We start from the raw sequence: 12,165 nt of genomic DNA, 5'->3' as shown, positions 1-12,165 counted from the left end.
ATTAATTGAAAGTAGCCCATGTCAATAAGTGTTTTATTATTAAATACGGAAAGTCCCTGAAAAGGTTAAAAACCTGAGCGCAGGGGCCGAGTGTACTAAAAAAATTTATTCTAAGATAAAAACTTGGTGGATTCCTATTAACATCTAAATGTGAAAAAAATACAAGAAGGAAGTAAAAAAAGTAAGAAAATACGAGATAATAAAATAAAAAAGTAGACATTCTTGATGATTGTGAACTTATCCTAGTTACATATTAAAAGAAATCACTTATCCTAGGATGTGAAGAAGCAATCCATAAATCTATCTCTTCAGAAGTCTTCCATTAAATTATCTGTTATAAAAAGAGCAGGTATCACATTTATAAGCTTTTGAACAATAATCAAACTGTCTTCTACAAAGGATAGAACTGCATTGTGTGGTTCAAAGGTAATGGTGAGGGACAGAGATTGTAAGGCGATATACGGAGGTTGAAAAGTTCTCTATGTTTATTTATGTAAATAATTAAATTCGTTATATACAGCTGCTCAACCGTCAATACATTCAATTAAATAAAAATACTGTCACTTGGAAATCGTTTAGGTTTGCCCAAAATTGCCTTTAATAATGCTTTTTGGATTGTGAATATCTTATTGAAGTGATTCGAATAAGATGCACCCCAAATTTTTATACCATACTGGAGATGAGATTGAATGTAGGCAAAATAAACTAATTTTGAAACGGCTATGTTACCCAACCTGCTGATATTATAAAATTTGTTTATCCAGTCAATTGGCTGATGTACTGAGGTTGCTGTGAGAAATCATAAGGTGTGTGATCACATTGAATGCGTATATATGCAAGTGCAACGTGGATCATGCATGAGCCGAAAATACTGGAAAGTGTCACGTGAAACAAAAACGTTTCTAGCATGTCGAAAATTTCATGTTTTCTGCTCGAAATGTCTCGACATTGACGAACATAATCATAATTAAAATAAATATACTTCGGATAAAAAATAATTTAGACACCATAGAAAGGAGACATTCTCCCCGTAATTTGATATAGAATTATTACGCATTACGACGCCCCATGATTCTGAGAGAAGTGATATTCAAAAGATGAATTATCTTCGCGATGTTTCCAATTTTATCTCAAAAGTTGGGTTTTCTTTTAATCCTTCAAACCTATTTTTTTTAGCACTACTAGGATATCGGGGATGATATCTACATCCAACTCTGACGTTGAATTGGAAATTTGAGAAAGTTGCAATTTTACACGATTTGGCAACCCTGTAGTTTCTTCGGATGGAGGGCCAAGTCTCAACTTATTTTACACAGACTATAGGAACAAGCTGGTTTGTTTTTTGGAGCGTCTACAAGCCGAGCGTCACAGTGCGAGTGCCAGTCTGGTCTACTCTTGTACTCTTCTAGGCCCTTGACGCTTGACGCTCAGACGCTTCCAGTGTGTATCATGAACTCTGATCACGCCACGCCACGCCACGCCCCGCTCCGCCTTCAGTGTGTTTATACCCTTAGAGCTCACACCTTGTTTAAATTCATGCCGGGTACACACTCTTGCCAAGTGCGTACAAATGACGATGAGCGCGAGAGTGTTGAGTGCTCTGGATGGGTCGCAGGGGGCTGTGGGAGTCTTTTGTGGCTTGTCCAGGGCGTTCGAGATGGTTGACCACGGTCTCCTTTTGGATAAGTTGAGGTTTTATGGAATTAGTGGTTGTGCAGAGACATTTTTAGATACCTTGAGAGGAGATATCAAGCTGTAAAGAATGATTGTGAGGGCTCTCAGGTATTTCTACATGGCAGCAAAATGGGCGAGGAGTGCCTCAGGGATCCATACTTGGGCCTACTTTGTTTAATATCTTTATCAATGACTTGCCTACAATGTGGATGGTAAATTGATATATATGCTGATGACACAACAATCTTGGTTAAAGGTGACAATAATCAGGAAGTCATGGAGAAAGCTAAGATTGCTGTACAACAGATCAACAGGTGGTTCAAAGATAATTCATTAAAGTGAATATGAATAAAACCAATGTTGTGAAGTTTTCTGCAAGAGGAATGATAATGATCCACTGGCAATGGGATGGGACTATCCTGCTTCTGAAAAAACAAAATTTTTGGGGGGTGGAACTGCAGGGGAACTTGAAGGGGATACCATGTGGAAAAGCTCCAAAAAAGACTGTATCATGCTCTCTTCGCTCTGAGAACTGTAAAGGCAAATTCAAATATTACGACAGCTCTAAGGTCTATCATGAATATTTCCAATCATTGATTAGAGTTCTTGAGGGAGTGAGTCCTTCTTCTTCATGTAAACCTATACTCAGGAGACTCCAGCTCTTTCTGTTCCAGCTATCTATTTCTTGGAAGTAGTTTCTTTTGTGTTCAAAAATTCAGAAATTTTCAATGTTGACCAAATTAATGATGAATACAGAACTCGAGGTAGAAATGCAGGGTTTGTTCCAGCTCCCAATTCATAGACTCTCTCTACTTGAAAAAGGGCCGTATTACTCAGGATTGAAGTTTTATAATTGTATTCCAGAGGATATTAGGTTGTGTGGGGTTATAAAGTCTTTCTATCTAAGATAACCAGGACATTGGTAGAGGCATGTCCCTATAAAATAGAGGAGTGCTGCAACGTATTCTTAGGATCCCGATCCTGAACTTGACATGTTGCATGCCACTTGAGCCTTGCTCAAAAATGTGTGGCTTTACCAAACTAAATGTAATAAATAAATAATAAATAGAAAACAAAGTGTTGATGTCTACAATGCCAGCGTTCGCCATCACTTGTCTACACAAGTTACACAGTGTTGGTCATTTGGCAAGCGACTCGGCAAGAGTGTGGATCCGGCATTAGATGGTCAATTACGACCCGTCACTGTTGGCCTTTGGCAAGCGACTCGGCAAGAGTGTGGATCCGGCATTAGATGGTCAATCACGACCCGTCACTGTTGGCCTTTGGCAAGCGACTCGACAAGAGTGTGGATCCGGCATTAGATGGTCAATTACGACCAGTCACTGTTGGCCTTTGGCAAGCGACTCGGCAAGAGTGTGAATCCGGCATTAGATGGTCAATTACGACCCGTCAATGTTGGCTTTGGCAAGCGACTCGGCAAGAGTGTGGATCCGGCATTAGATGGTCAATTACGACCAGTCACTGTGGCCTTTGGCAAGCGACTCGGCAAGAGTGTGAATCCGGCATTAGATGGTCAATTACGACCCGTCAATGTTGGCCTTTGGCAAGCGACTCGGCAAGAGTGAGGTTCCGGCATTAGATGGTCAATTACGACCCGTCACTGTTGGCCTTTGGCAAGCGACTCGGCAAGAGTGTGGATCCGGCATTAGATGTTCAATAAATTACGACCCGTCACTGTTGGCCTTTGGCAAGCGACTCGGCAAGAGTGTGGATCCGGCATTAGATGGTCAATTACGACCCGTCGACTTGACACAATCAATATTTGATTCGGTAGAAAGTTTGAACTTACTGAAAGGCAATCCAGTGATATCGATACCCCTCGCGGCAACATCGGTGCAGATGAGGAACTTCACTTCACTTCTTTTGAATCTCTCCAGATTGGATTTACGTTCATGAGGTTTGCGATCCCCGTGCAGGCAGACACACGAGTAGGGGTTGTTACGGTTTTGAGGCCCGCCACCTACCACAAAAAAAGAGAAAATCGATTAATGTTGGTTAAAACAAACTATAAAATTGCAAAAATGAGATGGTAGAATATATAGTAGAGTTGCTAGTATAAGTTTTATAAGTGACTAATTGGTAACCCATGCTCCGCAAGGGTCTAATTGAAACCTGGCGTAGTGGAATCTTGGAGGATTTAAAATTGGCCTATAAATCTCCTCGGTAAATTAAGAATCTATATGCAAAATTTCAAGTTAATCAGTTCAGTAGTTCAGACGTGATGATGCGTCATTCATGAATTTCTTATCCTGTACATGGTATAAGACAATTCTTTCCATATATAGAAGTTTTGTAGCAGAAACCGTGAAGAAAAGATAGCATAAGAAGATATCCCATGGTACATGTGTAAGGCGTTGATGTTTCATAGTTCACTGTTAACTGCAGCCGATAGTTCTAGTAGTTGTTTTTGGTGGAACTATGTGACGCTGGTAGTTTCTCATACTGTGCCGTTCTTACATTCTCAACCCAACAAAACCGTAATAATAGAGAGTGCTAGACAATAATCGGCTTGATTCAACAAAAATCGGCTTGAAATTTGGATCATGAACTACCTATACCATAAGGATATCTTCTTATGCTATCTTTTCTCTCTGGTATCACCATAAATGATAGTTACAGTATCAACACAAAATGATAAAGTATCACCACACATGATACAGTATCACCACAAAATGATACAGTATCACCACAAAAAGATTCAGTATCACCAAAAAATGATACAGTACCACCACACATGTCATGATACAGAATGAACACGATATGATACTCAACTTGATACACAACACCTAAATTTGATACAAAACTTCCAAACCTTGAATGAATTCTACAAACCATGTAGTGTGTGAATCTTCTTATGCTACCAGCGTCACATAGTTTCACGAGAACAAACTACTAGGACTATCGGCTTCAGTATTACATCACCAGCAATGGCAGGGTCACCCTGATCAAGCACTTGGCAAAAGGCTGCTGGCAGACGCAAGCCCTCGCTCCAACAGCTGGCTGGTGAGTCTGGGTAGAGGTCAGGTCAAGCAGTTGATTGCCCTGATAACTGGACATGGCCACTTCAGGAAACATCTCCACACAATTGGACTCAGAAATGAAAGCCAGATGTGTAGGCTTTGTAATCAGTCTGAAGAGACTGCTAAGCATATCATACTGGATTGCGAAAGTCTTGGAGCTAGAAGAAGGGGGGCTCTGTTTGGCTGTAAGCAACCAGGTGAGGAATGGGATGTTGGTATAGGGAAGAAACTCCTGGACCTTGTAAAGGACACGGGAGTTGGTTTGCCTAACTAACATACTTTGGGACACACAATAAGCTTCGGTTGACGTGTGAGATTCTTTGAATCTTTGAATCCGTCCCTTGAAAAACATAAACATCGGCTTGAGTCAACAGTGAAATTTGGAACATAAACGTCATATACCAAGGGATACCTTCCAATGCTATCTTTTCTCTATGCCGAAACGTACCTAATTGATTGAAATAGCGTTCCAGATTGTCGCAATCCAATTTGGTGCGACAGAAGATGATTGCTTTGTCCATTTTGTGTTTGTTGATTGCATGCACAGCGTACTCTCCTTTCATCATTTTCACTGCCTCTGACAGCATTTCTGAAAAAAAAACGAATAGGATTGAACAATATAAATGAAATTATAAATACAACATAAGAATAATTATATTGAAGATTCATGAATTAATAGGCGATATTACGTTATATAATAAAAAAGTATTCTAATGAATATTAAATTTCATTTTAACTGAACTCGAATCTTTAAGCCGAAGCAATGTGATATTGCTACCGTATCGCCATTGTCGTGCAACATAAATTGCTCGTAACTTGACTTGTTGAAAAGCAACTATTAAGTCACCCAAGTTAAATGTCGATATCTTATCGACCTACTGAATTTCTACTCTACAACAGAGCTTTTAACAAAATTTTGTTCATTAGGGTGGCTACTAACGACAGGACAATTGTGTTGAACATGTATGTACAAACATGCTCGTCATACATATTTCGTCATCAGTGAAAGACTTCAAACAAATTTCTTTGGCGTTAGGTTTTTGTATCTTGGATTATTTGTTGTTTATTTTTTCTTAGCTGCTCAATTTGAGGTTGAATTATTTTTGTATAATATTATAATCTATCATTTTCTAGTACTTTATTAATTTATTGTTATTAGTTGTTCATTTTATGTTAGAAGCTGCTGCCAAACAGCTGTTTTTCGTTGGAAGCCTTTTGCGTGAATGCCTTTTTTCGTTCAAACGCACGTCCGTTCACACATTCTCGATCACTACCTCCGTGAACAAAGTCGTAGTGCATTCGTGTGACGTCAGCACAGGAAGGGCTCCTACACCAATAAAAATTCTTTGATTTCAGCTGATCTATATCAGCTAGTGTTTTTATTGGTGTAGGAGCCCTACCTGTGCTGACGTCACACGAATGCACTATGGCTTTGTTTACGGAGGTAGTAGCTCGACACACTTGTCCTGTCATTAGTGGCAACCCTCATAGCCAGCCTATACATTAAAGGCTACATCCACAAGTTGGCCGCATGAAGGCCAATGTCGACCAGCGCCAGTGTGTGGATGGTTGGTTTGCCAGCGCTGGCCGACATTGGGCACTGGTCACATTGCAGGCTGGGCAAAAATGTAGATGCGGCATAATACGATTGCCGATAGGATGGTAAAGTACGCGTCCCGTAGCTTCACCTCCGTGACTTTGAAACGGCATATAGACAAGGTATGGTTCGCGGGGTAATATTCACGGCTCTGAAAAAACATCAGGCTTCAGAGACCCTAGATGGAGGAAGCTCCCTAAACACAGAGATTCTTCATGAATGAGAGAGTTGCATCGTTCGCCAACAATGGAAAGAGCATGTTGATCGAGTGTCAGCTGTGCTGTGCTAAAATGATGTTTTTCTCCAAAAAAGATTTGTATCTTTTTGGATGTAACATGATGCTTTTGAGAAGATACAAAAGAGCATCTGTTGCTAATGGAAAGATACATTTTCAATAATATTCTATGTTTTTGAACGGGTAGTATTGTAGTCTAGTGGCCCTCCGCCGGTAGGCAAAGCTACAGGACCCGGACTGTAAACTGTGTTGTGCTAAACAGACGTAACTCCAAAAAGCTCCTTGTGTATCTTTTCGGATGCAACACGTTGCTTTTGAGAAGTTACAAAAGAACATCTGCTGTTTATTGAGAGATGCATTAAAAACTCTTTGTGTATCTTTTCGGAAGCAACATGTAGCTTTTGAGAAGATACAAAAGAGCATCTGTTGCTTATGGAATGATACATTAAAGCTCCTCCTTGTGTATCTTTTCGTATGCATCACGTTGCTTTTGAGAAGATACAAAAGTGCATCTGTTGCTTATGGAAAGATACATTTTCATGAATGTTCCATGTTTTTGAACGGGTAGTATTGTAGTTTAAAGGCCCTCCGCCGATAGGCAAAGCTACAGGACCCGGACTGTAGATGAGGCATAATAGGAATAGTTGTCGATAGGATGGTAACTGAAATCCAGACGACCGAGAGGATAACAACGACGGAAATGGTGGAGTCAAGTGAAGGCCGATATGGAGAGAATTGGTGCAACCGAGGAGGACGCGGAGAATTGAGAGAGATGGAGGGGTTTTGTTGGTGCAGCTAAATATCTACTTAGATAATGGCCCATAAGAATAAAACCATAGCAAATGCTCATGAGCAAGAGCATGGAGCATAAGGTTTTGCTCATGATCAAAACGTAGAAGCAAAAGCATTTGCTCATTTTTATATGAATAAGCTTTACCTTATACTCTTACCTTATGCTCCTGAACTCTGGAGCAAATGCTCACGTATTTTAAAGATTTTTCATCAGCTGATTCGCTTTTGTAGCCTTACTTTGTTTTTATAGCTCACGGAAGCGCTAAATATGCAAGTAGGGGGCACCGCTTGTGTTTGCGTCGTCTGCTCTGTTTTCTATCTATGAATAGAGTTTTAGGTTAGTTGAGTTTAGAGTTTATTTTGAAAAAATAGCATGAAAGAATGTCATTTCTATAATCATCTTCTGCATTATTCTTATAATATCAATAGCCTTCTTATAATCGTCTACACTCTCATCTTCTTAAATGCCTATTTCCTATTTTGTGATGGCTATCTTTATATCAGGTAGTTATCTTTTGTATTTATTCTTTTGTAGGATAATGGTGATATATATCATAAGTTTTATAGTTCTATGAGTTCTATAAGTTTTATGAGTTTTATAGTTCTCAACTATTGGTTGTGATCGTATCTGGTATAGTTTCCTCTTCCTCATACGAATTAGTTGAGCCATTGTACTATGAGCAAAAGGTGATAAGCTGCTCTAGACTAGACTTACCTTTTTTGAAGCAAATGCTCTAGTTTATTCATAAAATTTTGAGTATAAGCTTTTACTTTTGAGCAAATGCTCAAACTATTTTTTTGATGAGCATCATGAGCAAAAGGTTTTGCTCACGTTTATTCATAGAAAATGAAGCAAATGCTCCATATTTTGGAAGTATAGCAAATGCTCAACTTTATTCATATGGCCCAATATGTATGGCCATGGCAGTAAGTAAGTAGGGACGTTGACTGACCAGCTGAATTGGCGCTAGGACTGCAATTATCCCTTGCATGGACGCCGTCGGTCTGAACGTGTTTGCGGTAGTTCTTCCAGGCCTGGTCCGCCTGTGGGTCGACAGGCACCACCACATGGTGTACTGTCTCCGGAACAGCGTCCTCACCCTTCAGGTCCACCCATGTCGGGAAGTGCATCAGGGTGTTGGCCAGTTTCTTCACCTGAAATCAACAGATACATACTTTTTTATTACTGACTAGGTAACCCTTGCCACAGAATTCATACAGAATGGTAACTCGGTCAGAATCGTGTCCATCTTGAAAGAAAGCCAATCTAGCCAATGCCGCAATGATTTAGCATTTCTTCGGTCTGTCGGTCTTAACATCAGCTGTTCAACTTTGTCACCTTGTAAAAAAGTAGCTTGTATCAGAATTTATAAAAGTTTTTCCAATCACTGAATCAATCATCATTATACATTACAAAATCACAAATTAAGATTAGTAGATAATTATATGATTTCAATTGATTCATTTCCAGTGATTTCATGATATGTTTTAAAATATGAGAACAAAAGTAGCAATGCTTCGATTTGAATGAGTTTTGAAATTAGCAGTAAATTTAATTTCTACAAAGATGAAGCAGTCATCTTTTGACGTGTCATATACTACCAAGCTTTGCTTGATTCTGTAGTGTTATATGACGAAAATTAAACAATACTAAACTAAACACGCAGTCTTCATGTACTCAAGTTGGTCTTGGTGCCATGTAAAATGCATTGGTTGGATAGAAAGTTACTTTTCTGTATGTATTCTGTGTCCGTGCTCCTCAAGGGTTTGTTTAAAGCACAAATAGAATGATTTTAGTTTCATTGATAGAGTCGTAGTAAAAAACTGTGAAAATTCACAATAGATGAACGATTTTATTGGGCTTTTGTCTTAAGCAAACTTTTATCATAGAATGAATGAATTTTATTGAATTATAATTACATTGTTAAACATAAATGAAAATAGGACTACAAACAGCCTCGGTAAATTAAGAATCTTTATGCAGAATTTCAAGTTAATCAGTTCAGACACGATGATGACAGTATAAATTATTCACATTCATAATGCCTAGTTTGGGGAGTCCGGTCCCACAAGGTGTCAAACTATAACTGAAAAAACTTCAATAAATAATGTCTAGTCCACACATTGGCCCAGTCGCCTGGTAAGCTTGGCCGCGTTGGTCTTGCCATCCACACTGCAATGTGACCAGTGTCCCATCAAGGCCAGCGGTCGTGATTAGGGTCACAAATTGTAGAGTAACCCTGATACAGTTCAAGAAAACTCAATACTTTGTCGTTCGAAATATCCATGATAGAAACTGAAAATATTAGCTAAAAGGAACAAAATATAGAATCTATAGAAAACAATAAAAGAGTAGCGCAATTTCAATTAATAGCAATTGGGCCTATAGCAACTGAATAAAACAGAAAACACAGCAGAGCAGACGACAAAACAGGAAACATCAAGAGTGTAGATGGGTGGTTTGCCAGCGTTCGCCTTCACTGGTTTCCATTTGCTTTCGCTTGGCTGGCCTTCGCTCGACAAAAATCGGAGCGATAGCAAGCAAAGGCCAAGGGTAACCGTCCACTGTAACAGTATTCAACGGATCCGTTCGGCCGTTGGATCGGACGAGTCTGCCGGCCGTTAATTCGGCCGAATATGGTCGTCCATTGGAACCGTTTACGTCAGTCTAGTTGCCAATTATTGAATTAACTACTATCATAGCCACCAATATTTTTCATTATATTAAGATTTTGAAAATTGAATAAACAAATATCCACTAAATTAGTTATTCATTACAATAATCTTACCTTCAACAAATATCTACTAAATAAGTTATTTATTATTAAGCAATCTTTGTTCACAGATTCTTTTGAACATCACGACGATGATATATTTTGTCTCGCATATCCCACAATGAAACATGCTCTTGAACCAAATTTATCAACTTTTCATTGTCCATAGTTTTATAAAACAGAACAATTTCAAAAAACGAACAAGACTATGAAACAATTTTAGGTTAGGAATACTTTCTGGTCTCAGCTCGACTAGTTAGTCGGCCGGATAGAGCCGGAAAATCCCATTCAATTCGGATCGAAAAATTGATCGGTCGGAGACGGACGTAACACCTGTTGCAATGGACGAGCATCTATTCCTTTCTTTGTTGCGGGATCGTTCGGTAGTTTTCGGCCGATGCTAGTACTGGACGGCCCACCTTAGGGTCACAAATTGTAGGGTAGCCCTGATACTGTTCCAGAAAACTCAATACTTTGTCGTTCGACATATCCATGATAGAAACTGAGAATATTTACTAAAAGGAACACAATAAAAATTATAAAAACCAATAAAAAAGTAACGCAATTTCAATTAATAACAATTAGGCCTATAGCAACTGAATTACACAGAAAAAACAGCAGAGCATATGACAAAACAGGAAACATCACGAGTTGGTTGACAAAAATGTGGATGGGTTCGCGTTCAATGGCTTCTATTTGCTATCGCTTGGCTGGCCTTCACTCGACAAAAATCGGAGCGATGGCAAGCGAAGGCCAATGAAGGCGAGCGCTGGCAAACCACCCATCCACACTCTTGTCGACTAACGCGTGCTGCTTCCTGTTTTGTCGTCTGCTCTGCTGTTTTTTCTGTGTAATTCAGTTGCTATAGACCTAATCGATATTAACTGTGCACTCTGGCGCTCGTCGTCATATGTACGCATTGGGCGATAGTGTGGATGCGGCATAAGAAGATAAACATGTTGGAATACCTCAAATTATTCACATTGATTGGAAGATAAACATGGATACCTCGAATCATGTTTTTTTACCATAGAGATAAGAAGAATATCCGATAAAGATAAAAAGCATAAGAAGATATCCCATGGCTTGTAGAATTCATACAAAGTTTGGAATTTTGTATCAAATTTTGGTATTGTGTATCAGTTGAGATGATACTGTATCATATTATATTTTGTTGATACTGTATCATGTGTGGTGATACTGTATCATGTGTGGTGATACTGTATCATGTGTGGTGATACTGTATCATTATGTGGTGATACTGTATCATTTCGTGGTGATACTGTATCATTATGGTGATATCATAGAAAAATATAGCATATTTTATGACGATATCCCATGGCATAGGTCGTTTAGTTCCAAATTTGAAGCCGATTACTGTCGACTACTGTCTATTATTACTGTTCTGGCTGAGTGTAAGAACTGCACAGTTTGAGAGACTACCAGCATTATATAGTTTCACGAAAAACAACTATTAGGATTATCGGCGTGAGTTTAAGATGTTTTGTCATTAGTTTTGAAGTGGAAATTGGACTTTTTGAAGTGAATAGTGAAATCATAACCTCATTCTTTTTAGAAACTTTTATTTGTAAAAATTTGGGAGAAGACAGTTTTGGGTTATGCCTGTTGTCTTCTCCCAATCATATTATATTGTAATTATGATTTGTGATTGTCAATGAAATAAATAAATAAAAGATTAACTCTGGAACTGCATGGAACGGTAGGTTAACACCTAACTCGTAGGTTCATACCTAACTCTGGAACGGTAGCATGGGATATCTTCTGATGCTATCTCTTTCCTATGGTATTACCATAGAGAAACAATAGAATAAGTAGATATCCCATGGTATAGGGCGGTTAGTCGCAACTTTTACTGTTATCTCAAGCCGATAGACCCTTATTTCTTCCATGAAGCTTTATGACGCTGGTAGTTTATACACTCTTACCCAGTCAAAACAGTAAAAATCGACAATAATCGACAGTAGTCGGCTGGGATAACAGTAAAAGTTGCGACATAAATTCCTTTAGGCCTACCATTGGATATCTACTTAC

General features: G+C 38.9%; 1 protein-coding gene across 1 annotated transcript; it reads right to left on the bottom strand.

Moving 5' to 3' along the window:
• Positions 1–3,407: 3,407 nt before the first annotated feature.
• Positions 3,408–8,497, bottom strand: LOC120349028 (ATP-dependent RNA helicase DDX1-like). Its single transcript, XM_039418972.1, has 3 exons — positions 8,293–8,497; positions 5,164–5,304; positions 3,408–3,655 (listed from the first exon to the last, which is right to left on the bottom strand). Exons 1-3 carry the CDS (start codon positions 8,468–8,470, stop codon positions 3,423–3,425), a joined length of 552 nt encoding a protein of 183 aa, XP_039274906.1. The 5' UTR covers positions 8,471–8,497; the 3' UTR covers positions 3,408–3,422.
• Positions 8,498–12,165: the final 3,668 nt, after the last annotated feature.

Source organism: Nilaparvata lugens, unplaced genomic scaffold (genome assembly GCF_014356525.2).
Source record: "Nilaparvata lugens isolate BPH unplaced genomic scaffold, ASM1435652v1 scaffold7935, whole genome shotgun sequence".
In the NCBI taxonomy this organism is placed as follows: domain Eukaryota; kingdom Metazoa; phylum Arthropoda; class Insecta; order Hemiptera; family Delphacidae; genus Nilaparvata; species Nilaparvata lugens.
This window is presented reverse-complemented; position numbering and strand designations above follow the sequence as displayed.

Bases quoted from the DNA above. Each gene is read 5' to 3' on its own strand.
- LOC120349028 (XM_039418972.1), bottom strand. From the start codon at position 8,470: ATGCACTTCCCGACATGGGTGGACCTGAAGGGTGAGGACGCTGTTCCG. The intron at 5,305-8,292 runs GTCAGTCAACGT...TTTTTTTTTCAG, and splicing joins TCCTAGCGCCAATTCAGCTG to AAATGCTGTCAGAGGCAGTG. The intron at 3,656-5,163 runs GTACGTTTCGGC...TTTTTGTGGTAG, and splicing joins ACGCTATTTCAATCAATTAG to GTGGCGGGCCTCAAAACCGT.